Source organism: Oncorhynchus nerka, linkage group LG28 (assembly GCF_034236695.1).
Source record: "Oncorhynchus nerka isolate Pitt River linkage group LG28, Oner_Uvic_2.0, whole genome shotgun sequence".
Taxonomy (NCBI): domain Eukaryota; kingdom Metazoa; phylum Chordata; class Actinopteri; order Salmoniformes; family Salmonidae; genus Oncorhynchus; species Oncorhynchus nerka.
The window spans coordinates 25,165,703-25,182,079 of NC_088423.1; the positions used below are offsets into that span (position 1 = coordinate 25,165,703).

The 16,377-nt window shown below is 37.7% G+C and overlaps 1 protein-coding gene across 1 annotated transcript; it reads right to left on the bottom strand.

The window, feature by feature from the left end:
* Positions 1-836: 836 nt before the first annotated feature.
* On the bottom strand, positions 837-15,924 carry LOC115113046 (bone morphogenetic protein 5-like). The gene is made up of 7 exons (XM_029640248.1): positions 14,831-15,924; positions 11,593-11,785; positions 7,369-7,517; positions 5,143-5,340; positions 3,352-3,428; positions 2,976-3,086; positions 837-2,350 (listed from the first exon to the last, which is right to left on the bottom strand). Exons 1-7 carry the CDS (start codon positions 15,324-15,326, stop codon positions 2,201-2,203), a joined length of 1,374 nt encoding a protein of 457 aa, XP_029496108.1. The 5' UTR covers positions 15,327-15,924; the 3' UTR covers positions 837-2,200.
* Positions 15,925-16,377: the final 453 nt, after the last annotated feature.

Below are 16,377 nucleotides of genomic sequence, written 5' to 3' on the forward strand. Positions count from 1 at the left end.
CTACAATTAGATATTTTCCCTCTTGGCAGTTATCTTCCTAATAGCTTGGATGTCCTAGCTAGTTGATTTAAAACGGTCACTTCTCTATGGCAACCCCATGCACAACGGGGCTTACCAACAGCTGCTTGGCAGGGCTCAAGTACCTTTCATGATTTAGTGCTAGCAAAGATGAGCACAGCACAACAAAAAGCACTGCTATCCCACCACTGTAACTCAAACCCTGATGTTACTGATATATACTATGCATCAAACAATAATGTAGTGGAAAAACATTGGGCACTGTATGGTCTAAACTATATATTTATTCTACATTCTCCAAAATAGGAGGGATGACTCTTTCGTGCCTAGTGACTGTAGATCACCACACACAGCAACAAATAGGATGTTGTAATCCTCCCTGTCAGGAGAGAGCAGAGCTCTGTTCAAAGCTCCCAGCACCACTAAATACTAGCACTCTCTCACAACACCGCAGATTTACAGGCTCCCTGGGTGGACCCCTATGTTTATAACATACTTGTCAAACATTTATAAATCTCAGACGGTAGTCCGGCAACATAAAACATCCATAGAATTCCAAACACTAATACACGAAGACAACCTGGAGGCTGGCAGCTGGATGAAAAAAGAGGCATTGAAGTCTATAGAATAAAGATATGTTTGTCAATTGAGTTTCTATAAGGTGGGCTTGGTGTTTTAGGGCCCTTGAGGGTGGAAAAAAGACAGTTATTTTCAAGTTAAAATGGAAAATCTTTTAAGGAATGTAAGTTTTCTGTTAACTTTTTAAAGTGTTTTGGTTTAGTTTATAAAACATTGAAAGTATTTGAAAGCAATATTTTCAAAAAGATCATTTAATAATATATAAGCCACACTCTAATAATACAATACCGTGTACTTTTCCCAAACATATATTACTCAAATTATTATGAAGCATAACAACATGACAACAATAATATAATATCCATAATAATACAAAAATAACAGTGATATTACCACAATTGGGCAAACAATGTATTTTCTTAGAGTAGTTTCATTCATTATGTATTGCGTATGTAAAATGAAAATATATACTGGCCGTAAAGTACGTTTTTAGGGAGCTACTCCACAACTTTTGTCTAGTTCTCATATATTCCTACAATAGACTGTTACTGAACTATGACATTTCCTGGGTCTGAGAATATAGCAGGCCAGTCCTCGTGTTTTTTCAGTGAATGCTATGGAAAGATATATTCAACAGAATGCATGACATATTTGACGTAGAGGAAGTACCTTTCAGCATAACTTATTTGATAGAAAGCATGATATATACATATATATTATAGCCAGAAGTCTAACTATAGATTTTATGATAGACTATTTGATGCCTGTGTACAGTGTAAACATGATTAACGTCAAGGCCAGAGGAAAAACCCTAGAGTGTTATTCAAGGAGTCCTATTTGAAATACTTAATGTACTATTTTACATCATACCTTTAATGTGATTAATGTTGTGCCAGGCTGTTACTCAAATTACATGAATACAGATTCTGCTTTTAACACATCTGAAGGAGAAATCAAAGAGAGTGTTCCAAGTTGCATACATGTAAGCTAGTATAGGCTACAATGTGCTTATAAAACCATAATAATACAATGTTGATGCAATAATTGACACTATATTTGAAATAAGATAGCTACACAAAACATGTTCAACTGGTATGTCCTAAAATATGACCTCATTTAACTGTAGCAGCAATATGTAAACCTTTTTTGAGTGGTTATAATAGTTTAAAAAATGGTTTGAAAATGAAATCCAATGTAACAGTTTGAAAAACAGTGATATCGGTGTGCTTGAATAAAGCAATATTTTGGAAAGACTGGTATACTTTGTTGAACCGTATCCAATAAACAATAAGATCCAAAATATTGATATTATAGAGAGGTTTCCTTTTACTAAGATGTACAATGAAATGCTATAACTATTACAATGTAATTGTATATGTTCGCTATGGCCTATAGGAGAGAGTGCTAAGAGATGTCAAATATACATGGACTAATACTCATTGTACAATATTGAGTGTTATCACAAAAATAGGGGGAAATAAATAAGTTAATAAAACTAATATATACATAATACTGTACAGCACAACACACATTCAGATCTATCTATATTGATATGAACTTTTCCAGCAATACCACATATCTGAAATACAATCCTGCTTGCCCATTAATGGCAACCACATGACCTAACAACCATGTTTCTGTATTTCTTGAGGATGACATTTGAGCTGTCATCAAAGTAAAGCACAGATATAGCGTTCAGCTTGGTCGGTGCACAGCATGGCTTTGGCACATTGTCAGGGAACATCAGATGGACCTGTGGAAGCAAATAGAAAGGACTGAGTATACAAAGGAGATTGGTCATTCCCGCGAAAATAGTGCCTTTTGCATCCCTTTTGATATTTTAAGTAGGAATTGTGCACCAATATTGATTTTTAAAAGCCTGGTATATTAAATGATTAGCCTGTTTAATATAGACCTCATGGAGAATTCAATAAATCTTTTTTTTTTTTACATGAATGAAGACTTGCATAAGTGACAACATTCTGCATTTTGACATGTCCCTCTGTGACTTCTAGGATTTTAACCCACTTGACCCCCAAATATCTCCATGTTTTCATCATCATTGTAAACACTTCGCTATTTTGTTGCTTTGACAAAGTCAACCCTGTTACTTTCTTTTTTACCTCGTGAGAAAACGTGTTAAACTTGTTTTTTATTAAGTTGAATATGTGCTGTTTATGACAGAATATTACAATTAGGTGAACTCAAAGTTGTACTGAATTGGTGGAACGACCCAGATAATTGGTGGAACAACCCAAAGCTGCAGTTTGAGCAGCTTAGAAAATCAATATGGTGTGGAATTAATTATTACCATATTGGTAAAGCAATTCAATATGAATTCATGGGAAATAAGCATCTTTTGAGTTTTTTTTACATACCAGGGTTTGCACAATGGCGTGATTTGTCGCATTCATATGTGCATTGAGTGGAAAGGAACATTCCCCATCGCAGTAAAAAGCAGCATAACCTTCCGGTGCAATAATCCAGTCCTTCAAATAGAATAAAGAAAACACAAAATAAGCATCAAAGTCCTCCTCTTTAATATTGAAGACACTTTATTGACACTTGGTGTCTTTTCTTAAGTCTGTCTGTTTCTGGTCTACTGCATTTAATACAATAGTTGAAACTAAAAGAGGTGCTTTTTACACACACATATTTGTAACACACATGCTATGACCACTTGTGACATTAAGCTCTGCCATGCTTATATAGAGTAGATATGGTATGGTTCAAATAGTGTTCCATCTTTCCTACCTGCCATCCCAAGTCTCTGAAGCTGACGTAAAGTTCATGCTTCTTGCAGGCTTGTTTTTGCTCACTGGTGTTATGATCTGAAAACAACAAACAATGAATTAATTCCTCAAGTCTGCAAGTTTATCATTAGGCTATTATATACTGTAGTTCTAGACATTAGTTTTTTCTTTCATACAGCACCTGTGAGCACTGTGGTATATTGTTTGCCCACAGTACAATTATTTTTTGACAATAGGAAATGAACACCAAATCAATTATTCATGAAATATTACCAAACTGTTAACAGCAAATGGCAACACCAACTCATGTATGGTTATTACATTCATGTGGCCACTGAAGGGGTGTTGACTGGGTATCCCTAATGCACTGAACCACAGTTAAAAACAGCTGTCAAAGAATTACAGCCAAATTAAAAGAACTAACTGAGATGGTCATTGTGGACGTTCTGTGTAGCTTAGCTAGAGTAGTTGTGTGAGGTGATTAGTACATATTCATATCCATGTACCATCTTTATGAGGAGCTGAAAGAGGTAATAGATTAGGCAGGTAGGTTTACTATTTTGAAAATGTATCTGTTTTATATTGATCTACATCAGAGATGGGCAACTCCAGTCCTCAGGGGCTGAAGGGGTGTCACACATTCCCCCAATGCCTATCAAACACAGCTGATAAAACTAATTGTATTCTAAATAAGTTGAATATTGGAGTCAGGTGTGTTGGCTGTGGCAAAAGTGTGACACCAATCGGGCCCATGAGGACTGGAGTTGCCGATCCCGGAGCTCCATCTTTCCTGCAGTAGATTATTTAGACTTTTGATCCATTAATTGGAGCAGCATGCAGTCAAAACAAGGCTCCTTGGCAACAAGAGGCTGCTTGAGTAGACATAACATCCTGGAGTGTGTAACAGACTGTTTTAATGCACTGACAGGGAATAACAAATGGGACTGTAAGGTTTGCCATCAACCTCAAAAGGTGTTTCATTATCTGAAGTAAATTTGCCAACCTACACCGGTCCAAACCCAAAACAATTTCAATGATGGTTCACTCTCAGACAAAAAGGGTACAGTTAGGGTACAGTATTGTTTCTTGGGGTACAAAAGATAAAAATACGCATAATGTACCTTCAGAGGTACATATATGACTTCACATGGTACTATTTGGTACTTTTTAGGGTACATGTGCAAATAATCTATTTATTTTGAACATAAAAGTATAATCAATGGAGGTGTGGCTTAGTGGGGACGTGGCTTTCAGTTAGTTATTTTGGGCCACCTGTGAGTGGAAGTGATGTGCCAGTTTAAGTGGTCTATTGTTATGTTAATTAAAGTTTGAGCATATCCTTTGCCAGTTCTGAAGTCTTTATAAAGGCTTACTTATGTGACAAGAAAGGATCTGTAATTTATATTAACCACAACTGAGTAACCTTGTCAAAAGGTGGTGTAATGGTTAAGGTGTTGGCTTGACAGTCGCTGGATTCAGGTTTGAGTCCTGGTCAGGCTACCCCCTGAATTGTGTCAGAAGTGGGATGGTGGAGAGACATGTACACTTGAGGGACTTGTTATAGAAAATAAGTACATTTTTGCAGCTTAAAAAGAATGTGGTGGTACCCTAAAAATGCAAATGCTACATTTAGTCTCTTTTAAGGTACAAACTGCAAGGGTACAATTATTTACCTATAACTAATGTTACAATGGACATACCTTACAGGGTACCACTACAGTGACAAGCGTTTGTACCCCTTTAAGTACAAGTCGGTACCTTTTTTTCTGAGAGTGTAGTTTAATAAGCCCACCTCCACTTTTGGGTGCCCGTGGTGATTCCTGTTGACCACCTGATTTGTTGCGGTTGTGGTTCTTTCTCTTTCCACCAGCAGCCCTGACAGAGCGCAACAACACTTCACTGGCCTTGAAGAATGACACTAGGAATGGCTGTTTGGATTGTGGCCCATTCCTTCCGACGATGCCAGCAGACTTCATGTTTATACTCCGTCCTTTTAAAACAACAAGCAATGTGAATAGCAGCAAACAGAAGCATAATTAGATCCTGTCTAATCAAATGCGTTAATTTAAGGGAGCAATTAAACAAAACAAAATAGGGTAAAACGGTGTCATTGGAGTATATTTTGGAAGCTTGCATTGTTCTTATGAGCAAAGACGTATGATAAGTTCCGTTTTCCAATTTATATGATATTGTACGACTGCTATATGACCGCTATTCCATTCATAATGTAACCTAACGTAACGTAATATATCATACTAAATGGAGGAAAACACACAAACCACAAAGATAATTTATTATTTATTTATTGTCATATGTCATCAGCTAATGTATCTGATTCATAGATAATCCCAAAGAACATTCCATCAATGTCTTGTGGTTTTAAAGAAGATAAAAATACCCATCTTCCTAGTATTCTTGTCATAATTGTTAAAACAGTCAGGTACTCCTTTGGGTTTTGAAATGTTTTCCTCATTTCCCCACACACAAAAACAACTTCTACCAATGAAAACAATGAAAAACATTTGATGTTTCTTCAATCTTAGATGCAGGAATTATGGCTCAATTTATGATAGTTAACATGCATTATTATCCAAATAAACTCTGTAACATTAACATTGTGTTTAAAAAAAGGAAAAATGTATCTAAAACTGCCTTAATCTTTTAAGCCTCTTTTGACATGTGAAACATCAGATCCTGTTCTGAAGCCCCACCTCTATGAGGGATGGGCATCTCAGGATGATCTCTCCTACTACGTGACATGAAAATGATCTGTCCTCGACATGAAACCAAGCAACAGGTGTTCCCCTGGGGTCAGTTCTCCTTCCCCTATTGATCTTGCAGTCAGTCACTGGGCTCTGTTTTCTCTTCACAGGGATTATCCTACCTTTGCTATGCATAGGGCACACAACGCTATCTGTCCTTCTCTCATCTGACACACAGGTTATGATATGGTATGTATTTCTTCATGTCTGATAAACATCAACATCTCAACCTCAAACCTTGACAACACAGGCTTGTCCTCTCCTCTATGGACAGCTGTGTCTCCCTCCAAGATGGCAAAGAACCTGGGTGTGACCCTGGAAAACCAGGTTTCTCTTTCTTTCACAGAGAACATCAATGACTCGGTCCGGTAGAGACTGCCTCTAAAGTAGTGGCCCCCAATTACATTCAGCCGTGGGCAGATTTTTCATTGAGCGGACGGTTGGTGGACGGAACATATAAATAATTTATACACTGCAAATTGACCGCAAGAACCCACAAAAACAGAATAATTTCAAACCTTGATTACATTGAGATACAATCACATCTGCCTCTATTTATGCGGGGGAATACTTGGGAACAGATTTCCTCAATTAAAATCACTTTAATTTCCTGTTGATTTTACAATATTTTATGTCCAAGATCAAAAATGAAATATTTTTTATATGTGTTAATTGTTTTGCTCAGAAAACTTGGGGGCCAAATAAAATCACCCACGGGCCGAATTTGGCACACGGGCCGCCTATTGGGGAACCCTGCTCTAAAGGCATCAGTGAATATCTATTCATTTCTCACAAGCTATTTAACACATCTCCTAGACCAGTCACTCATCATCTTGCTTGGATTACTGCAACTCTCTCCTAGTCTGGCTCCCCGGTTGTGCCATCAGAGCTGTGCAGCTCATCAAGAACACTGACAGTTTATCCAGAATCTCACCCCATTTCTCAGCACTTTCACTGGCTACAGTTGGCACACCAGATTTGGACAGAGGTTTTTTGGCCCTCCAGGACTGACATTGAACAGCCCTGGCCTACATGTTTTGATGGAAATTTCTCTTGCCAATCTGTATGCAAAGATACATTCCTGGATTGACCAAGCCTGGTTGTTCCTTACCTGGATAAGAGTGTCTACTGAATTACAAAAAATAATTTCAAAGCAAACTACTTTTGAAGCCTGGGGTAACTACAAAGTTTAACTGCTTTTCTATATTTAATTCCCTACAACAACAAAGGAAGATTAAAAATAGTGTTTCCTTTACCATCCAAAGTCTCCACAGAGAGCTGCAGACCCATGTTCTGCAGTGGGTTCAGCACCCAGTGGTTACTGGTGGCTGTGATGTCAAAGACCAGCCAGCCCCCATCAGAGGCCTTGATCTTTTTGGAATCCAACAAGAATGTCTCTGCATCCCTGTTAAGGAAAACATTTATATAAAATCAATAAAAAATAACAAGTGAATGCATGTGATAACTTGACAGATGGCAATACACATATATTACTATGGGTAAACTTTGATTTGCTGGATAAAAAATATTTAACACAGGGGTGATATAATTGACGGACCTCACTCTGCTCTTTGAGCTCTGGAACTAATCATGAAATTCCTGTTTATGCACCTTAGTGTTGTTAAAACTTGCAAGGGCCACACAAAGAGAGAACACATGCTTCCTCTGGGTCGTTTAGACTTGGAAGCAGTCAAACAATTAATGAGGCCCTGACCTGCCATATTGGAAATCATTACATAAACAAAGTATCATTAAATAATCACTACATGATGCAATTTATTCCAGCTTTCTCTCTTAGATCTGAGCCAAAAACATCCTTTGACAAAAATGTATCTTACTAGTTACATTTGTTGTTCCATGTGCTCTATCCTTTAAGCCCCATATTTTGACATTTCTCTGAAATATACTCCTCTCTATAAGGAGTGCCTAATGACTCTTTAGCCGGATTAGAGACAATCTGTTTTCACAACCGCACAAAATATGGATAAGCACAATATTAATCAACCAGTCATGTATGTACTCAAGGCTATAATTTCTAAGCAGTGAAAAAACACATTTAAGTAACAGATTTGTCTTTGCTCTACCACCAATTTTAAGCCATATGTGACTGAACCGTTGAGCAGTTCAACACCGGCTTAATGATGGCTCCTTGGGGGAAGAGCAGAGAAAAAGGTGCTGAACTGTGAAACTCTGAATAATGTTTATCAAGCCGAAAAGTCACAGTTAGGAGCTGAGGAGCTAAATGTGTGATGGCTCCAGACCTCGGTGAGCCATAAAAGAGAATGCGATGACTGGGGCCTGGGGCTTCAGCTGGGAGAGTTCAATGACTAGGACTTCCAGAAAAGCCCAAGAGGGTCATATCTCCCCTTCAATCAGCCTCACACATATTTGGCCAGTGAATGTGGGCCCTGCTTTAAGTAGACCCCTGTGTGTTCAGCTATGTCACGGCTTCCCACTTCCGGAACATTGTTAAGAGAAGCAGGTGGGCATGAGGGTTATGATGGGAGCCCCCTAGGCAGCCCCTAATGGGCCCACATGGCTTCAACTGAACTGGGATGCAACAAGCCGCCTGACAGGCAACACATAGACCAGGAGGAGTGATAACTGATGGACTTCCGAGGCTTCACAAGTGGTGAACATGCTAATGGAAAAGCTTTATCCGTGGACTATATTTGTAAGGGCCCGGTGTGGTGAGAATGAGGCGGAACAAGGTTGGAGATACAAGGATGAGGTTCACAAATAGTCAGTCAGATGAAAGGAGAGCAATATAGGCAGTGCTTGACTTGGAGTGAAATAGGTTCCGGTACTCATTTTGGGTGCTGGTACTGTTTATATTTAGGTGCAGGAACTCCACAACACCTTTGTGCTAATATTCTATAAGAGGAACAGGAGCTCAAGCAGTAGAACATTTTAGGTGCCGGTCCTCAACTCTGGTGAGCTCCTACCCAAGTTAAGTACTGAATATAGAACACTTGTAGACCAGGCAAAGATAAACTGTAGAATTCATAGATGAAATCGATTTATTTAGTTAACATATGGAAATGTATGTTTGTTCCAAAGTTTCAATATCTTATTGAAAACATATTATTCATGCCCAAATGCAAATAAAGTCCAAATGTATGTTTGGTCTTAATCAAAGGAAAAACATAATTGGACCAATTGCCTAACCATGTTGCTGAGTCTGTTTACACAGGCAGCCCAATTCTGATATTTTGCCAATAATTGGGTAAAAGATCAGATTTGGGCTGCCTGTATAAACACTGGCTTATTGCCTCCTTTCTTGTTTGCTTCATCTTAAAAGATTGTTTTATCATACACCAAGCTGTGTAGGCTACTGACTGCATTTATCACAGCTACTACTTTGATTTCCATAGAAGACATAATATAAGCAGCACAATGGATGTTTTTAGTTAACAAAAGAAAGGAAACATAAAAATAACCTTAATATAGCCCTTAATCCCTCCCAGATCCCCCCCCCCCCCCCCCCATTTGGAAACAAAGTTCAGATAAAACAAAGGTATAGTTAATTAAGCTTCTAAATTATAATATATACTTGTGACAAGCTTCCATTTCGTGGCATTTCTGATTACTTTGTGTAACTTACCAATCTAACGCCAAACGTGTATATCAGGTCATGATTTTATAATTCAAAGGAGACAAATGACCTTCTTGAAGACACTTGAAATAAGCACATGAATCAGGATAAAGTCCTTCCAAACTTCCATGATGTGCTAGTGTAAACAGGATGTATTTTATTTTCTACCTAATTGCCTGCCCCAAGTGTTTCACAGAACAGTGCAGGTTTTAAAGGGACATTTGAAAGCTTCCCTAGGATTACGCTGACACAAGCATGTCCCCAAGTGCAGATGCTCAACTTTAGACAATGTTATCTAAAGACAGCCACTTTCAAATGCATCCATTCACAAATTCAAAACTCATTTAAAGTGACAGTCAGAGTGGAGCTGAAGGATGCGACTAAAAATAAACAAAAGATAACTATTGTAAAATATAATGTGTCCGTAAAATGTATATAGTATGTATAAACTGGAAGTAGAAGCCTAAGTGTTGTTGTCCATTAGTTTACTCAAATTAGGGGAGGGGTGGTAGGGTAAAGGGAAAATAATAAAGGAAAATATATATTTAAATATATATATATATATTTTTTTTTTACACAAAAAATATATGGGGGATTGGAAATGATGGAGACAAATACATTGATGGAAGCCACAATCCATCTGCAATATTATAGCTGATCTACCCTCTAAAAAAAATAATTGTAATAAATAAATGTAAAAAAAATCAAAGTGGCAATCAGCAGGAGAAACAATAACAAAACGGTATCTCTGCCTCTGTTTTGATTAAAAGCTGAGAGATGGGACTGGAGAACTCTCAAATTCATAGACAGAGCTATGGATACAAGGACATCCATGGTTTCAAAATTATAGTGTTTGTTTACATTTACTTTGTTTGCAAACATTAGAGTAAGACAAGCTTATATTTTGGGTTCTGATGGGGAATGACATTTGAATTAAGCTTATGAGGCACTTATAAGTCATATTCTTCAAGAATCAATAGGTATACGTAGTTCATTTATAAGTCCAAAAATGGATGCAGCAACTGCTGACTGGCCCTTTAAGCTGTATTCAATTTCACAATGTGTTAGGTTTCCTTTTATGCTATGGTGATTGATAGATTGGTTGGTTGATTGATTGATTGGTTAATTGATTGGTTAATTGATTGGCTGATTGATGTATTGATTAATTCATTCATCAAAGTATTTATTTGAAAATACATTTACAACTATATCACTGAGAGATTACATCTCACATATGATAAAGAGTTCTTCCATTCTCAAAATATCCTGCATCAAAACCCAAAACCCAAATCAGCAACCATTGTGATTCTCTATCTGGCAAAAAGGCTACGGTCGAACAAGGCAAACTGGTTTGTAAACTCACATGGCTGCACCTTTTATGTACAGTGATTCAGGATGCCTATAAACAATAATAGGGGACATTCGAGATGACTGGTTCCTCTCAGTTAAACAGAATGAGATGTTCTTTCTCTTCCCTTCGTATAGGTTTTTGACTGAGGAATCCACCACTCTAAACCATATAATGATCAATTACATACAAAAGCCAATTCAGTTCATAACATTTACATTTAGACACAATTTACAGTGACAGTCTAAAGAGGTATACAACTGGATGTTAAGGATACTCTACTGTACATAGTACTGTTAGAGAAAAACTACCTAGTTGAACTTTATGTGAATCATAAAGAATATAAAGGTCAGTTTATTCTATAGGTAGCCTTCAATATATTCTGTTTCTGCAGAGAGAATTTTAAATGTACATGGCTGAATGTATATCCCATTCCACAAGAATTTACAAGGTGATGGTGTACTTTATATATATATATTTAAAAAACTGAATTGGGATGATTTGGGGGTGTTGAAATGAAGGTCAGATGGTGCTTACTTGTTTTGATATTCCTTGATGACCTGGTAGATGGTGACCTTCAGGGTAATGTTCTCATAGCGGGCATGACTGCTATCTTTATAGATCCGAAACTCAGCAGCAGTCACCGCCTCTCCCTCTGGGATCTGAGTCAGGTCGAAACGAAACTCCTTGAAGTGTCTCCGCTGATGGGAGAAATCTTTGTCTTTCTCCACTGAAAAAGAAGACTGGTCCATGAGGACTAAATAGAGGATTTGCATAACTGCATAATATTTAGAGTGGCAATGCATAAGCCTTCAGATTAGTGATTCAGATCAGTGATTATTATTACTGATACCTTCCCTGAGCCACAATAGATACAAAATGTGTTGCACAGACAGAATGTGGTGTGCCAGCAGTAACCTACCTAACTGAAAAAAGGTAATTTATCAAATGTTTTCACATTCCAAAAGCCAATCCAAACATTTTGACTCCAACAAAAGCACTCTCCAGTCCATTTAATCAGTCAACTGAGTACAGGTAGCAGTTTCCAGACAGGCCCTCCACTGTGTGCCGAACTGCATTCTCTGCCCATGATGAATGGGCTGTCAGTTAAGAAAAACAGGCTGATTTCAATTAAAGACACTTTCGTCTGCCCCTCAACGTGACAAAAAGAGACCAGACAGCCTTTTTTGACAAGATTTGAGTGACTGCTTTGACCTCATTTGCCAACCTAATATTGACCTCCTGTAGTTCCTATACAATACATTGGCCGTGTTTGACACAGGAAACCCATATTTATCTTTCTCTGACCAATTTGTTTAAACTTGTTTTATCTGAGGACAATGATGAACGAGTTTATACTGAATATAAAATGTGCACATAAAAAATGTTACGTAATTATCAATAGAAAAACACAAACAAAGAAGAGCAAAGACGAGCAGAGTGTATTTTCAACCCTGTCTGCAATCAAAGGCATGCCATTATGCAGTCAAGAAGACACAAAGTGACAGCTAACCATCCAACACTGTTGCTAAATAGCAGCATAAAAGGATTGGGAGTTGAGGTGTGTTAGTGTTCTGGCACAGCCAGTGAAATCATAGAGTCAGTGAGTCCATTTCACTGATAGTGTATCTACAGTGAAGGTCTGTGGTTGCTTAACACACAAAGGTCAGGGGTCAGTTCTGCCTGTTACAGATTGGACTTGCACCATGATTAGCTATGGCCAGTAATGTGAAACAGAAGTGAAGCATTTCAAGTGTCAGATAGCTGCAGATTAATTGGGAAGGTGGTTTGACTCACTAAAAAGTGTCTGCCACAGTTTCAGGGAATTAACTTTGTTTATGGAATTCCTTTTTAATTACAATTTGGAAGAAGAGGAAGTTGAGAATGTACACATATTTTGCATAATTTCTCATCGTTATGTCGACAAGAGTGAAGATGCATTTTTGTGAGTACATCACGTAAATGATCTAATCATCAATAATAATCACAACATACTTCTATGCTACAACTATTAGTATTATAGGAGTTAGTAGCAGCATTAGTGTAGTGAAGTCAATTATTGCTGTAGTAGTAATACTTGTGTAAATAGTCTCATTGTACACTTTACCACTGACTGTCCCCAGAATGAGAGCACAGAGCTTTCAAGGCTGACTGTGTACATGCCATGCAGCTCTAAGTGGAAACAGATGTGACAGACCAAGGTGAGGGATTTTAAATCCAACAGCACCTTCACATTAATACATTTTACATGCTCACGCTATAGCACTCTTTAGCTATATCTTTTTATAAGCCTCTTTTTTGTAAGATGTGTCCTCTGTAACTGTCATTTTTGTTTATCATACTAGCACATGTAAACAAGTATAACAATTCACTAGCTCCCAAACAAAAAATCTTATACTTTATTGTTTTTTACCGCTGGTGTACTATCCCTTAAATACACATTTCACTCTCCATTGGGATATAATGCTTAATGAGAAATGACACAAAAACGAATTAACAATGCTACTGCCTTTACATCTAACTGCCCAAACCCAGTGCCACATGGAATAAGTGCTGAAAAAGTGCAGGCTTCACTCAATCGCTTTCCTTTCTTTAACAACAGGAAATAATTAAGGTCAATTTAACCAAGGTCAGACAGTCATCTGATAAGTTATTATGAACTTCTGGGTCAAAGGTCAGAACTACTGATGAAACATTGTGTAAATTATAAGAAAGCTTTTCTTTACGCTACAATAAATGCTGACAATTTCAAAACATATAAATACTCTAATGCGGGCCTTTTGTGAAGTATTTTGATAAACATATTTATTCAAAATACAAGGCCTGTTTCCTAGGTAAGTCAAATATGACGGTTTAAGAGAAAATGCATGTATTTTAGGGGAAGTGTGACATGATGATATTGCAGTTGAATATTTTAAGATCTCCATAGAGTTGAGAATTTCAAGAATGTCCAGACAAACTCTTCTTTCGCTTATTCAAACCTTATTCAAAGAACATGGATATGGTCTTCAAAATGTGGATTGTTTGTGCTTTTACCAGTGTTTTAGCGTGTAAATATGGTCCTGCATTAATATCAGGCATCTGAAAGGCTGAAGTAGAATCTGATATTAAGTTTGAAAAAGACTTCTAACTTCATAAACAGTACCCATGAAATGTATGTTACTCAGACAAACAGCACTGTGACCTTTGAAGAGAATTTGCAAACATAGTTGTGAGCAGTGTGGCATTGTTCTTGCTATAGGTGACAAACGGGAAATTAAGGCCTGCTACAATAGGAATAGCCTATAACTCCTATTAATTGTAAATGTAACTGAATATCATCATTTTCTGCAACAAAATTAATATGCATACATTGGCTACTGTGGGAATATTTGTTTAACATGTTTAGGGTTTGTATTGTAGTCGAATGATTAAGATCAAATTCAAGAAAAACAAATAATCATTCATTTTAATATAATTAAGGTTGTTAAATTTACATTTTGAGAATCTACCTGGCATTTTTTATATATATATTTTTAAAAAACATGGTCTAAGCATATGTTTTCAGCATTGAAGGACATTGTGTACTGACAATATACATTGTTTTTAATCATATATAAACGAATCTAAGCCTTTAGATATTAGCAGTGAGAAGGTCATGTGACAATTCTAAGGCTTAAAATACTGTGGTTTATCAGTGGCCACCATATTTTGTATTTTTTTTAAAACTGGTGCTGGAGCGCAAGGCATAAATCAGGCAGCTTGAAACTTTTCTCAAGTCAGTTCACTTACTTACCTAAGTTGACAAAGCTCATAATCATATCAGCATCGTTGAGATAGTTGGTGTCGTGAGATGTAGTGAGTGGAGGGATTTGGCTCGTCAGAGGGGCCGCGCGGTAAGGTTGCGCCACACGAGTGTATCCCTGCGGATAGCCGTAGTTCCCTTTACGCGAGTTTCCATGAGCCTTCCCGCTGAATCCTTTCCCTGTAACCTCTTGTATTCCCAATCCTTCTTCCTCCTCAGTAGTCATGGCATTGTACAGGTCAAGCATGAACAGGGGTGCTGAGGATGCTTGTTTTCCTGGAGAAAAGGGCCTTGGACGATGTGGTAAACCCAAAATAGAGAGAATCTCTCTTTGAATCTCTCTCCGTTCATGGTTACGCAATCTCCTGTAAATAAAACTAGAATGCACATGGTTGTCCCCTAAACCACAATGAACCCAGTGTAGAAAACTCAAGCAGCTCCATAAAAGTCCAAATGTGGCCCGGTTCAAAGGAATGAAGGCTCTCATCTTACAATGATGTGTTTGAAAATGATGTTACACAGGTATACAGTTGTTACTCGTGTATAAAATTGATCTCCATTTTAATACAAATATCACAATTTCTGAATGTTTTCTTGCAGGATAACATACAGGTTACTATGTCACATCACTTTTTAGAAGAACGCCTGCCTGCAATGATGTTCTTTGAAGTCTCACATCAATCTATGTTGTGGAACTGTCCCTTCTCTTCGGCGTGAGGTCCCAGTTCCAGACATGCAGCAAGTTTTCTCGAGTCCTCCGCTTAAATCCAATGTCTCACTGTCACATGTTTCAAAGTAGACGCATCAAATGTGGAATTGTGACATTCTCTCGCACTTTTAACTCCACTTATACACAATAGCATGCAGGTACGCCCATAAAAGTCGAAAAAGCCCAACACCTTCATTGAATAGAAAGATAACAGCCCCTTTGAGTGATGTCGAGGAAATCACTAGACTATATAATAGCACCCGTTGCCACTCGTTGCCACAGCGCGTAACGTTTTGGGAAAATGTGTTGAAGCTTGTTGTCCATCCAATGAGTCCATACCACCCAGCCAGGACCAAGTTTTTGCATCCACCTCTAGCGGCCGCAATAAAACTTAACCGACATGAAGATGAATGTGGCAGCTCAGATGTGTAAGGGGAGACACTTGAAATCTGAAACCTGTCTTAACGAGTCAAAGAAGAACAACATGGCCATTTAATTACCTCTACAGGTTTGGACAAATCCGTGCGTTTTAGGAGAGGACATTTGGACAAATGCGTAATTTGATTATGTGTAATTTTAGGTGGTGATGAAGGCACATTTGTAAATTAATTGAATCTAGAAATATATCAATCAACGTTCATATTTGACGACATACAACGTAGGTCGATGTCTTATTTGGATAGGCCCATCTATTTTCAAAAGGTAACATTTTTCTGATTCTCTGAAAAAATGACAATTGAGCTCGTTGCCTTGATGAGAAGACAATGGGCTGGTGAGGTGTGACATGTATGCAAGTTATCCTGAGGCCTCAACCAACACCTGTCCTACC

Bases quoted from the DNA above. Each gene is read 5' to 3' on its own strand.
- LOC115113046 (XM_029640248.1), bottom strand. From the start codon at position 15,326: ATGAGAGCCTTCATTCCTTTGAACCGGGCCACATTTGGACTTTTATGG. The intron at 7,518-11,592 runs GTAAGCACCATC...TTTCCTTAACAG, and splicing joins ATCAAGGAATATCAAAACAA to GGATGCAGAGACATTCTTGT. The intron at 3,087-3,351 runs GTAGGAAAGATG...TTCTATTTGAAG, and splicing joins TCAGAGACTTGGGATGGCAG to GACTGGATTATTGCACCGGA.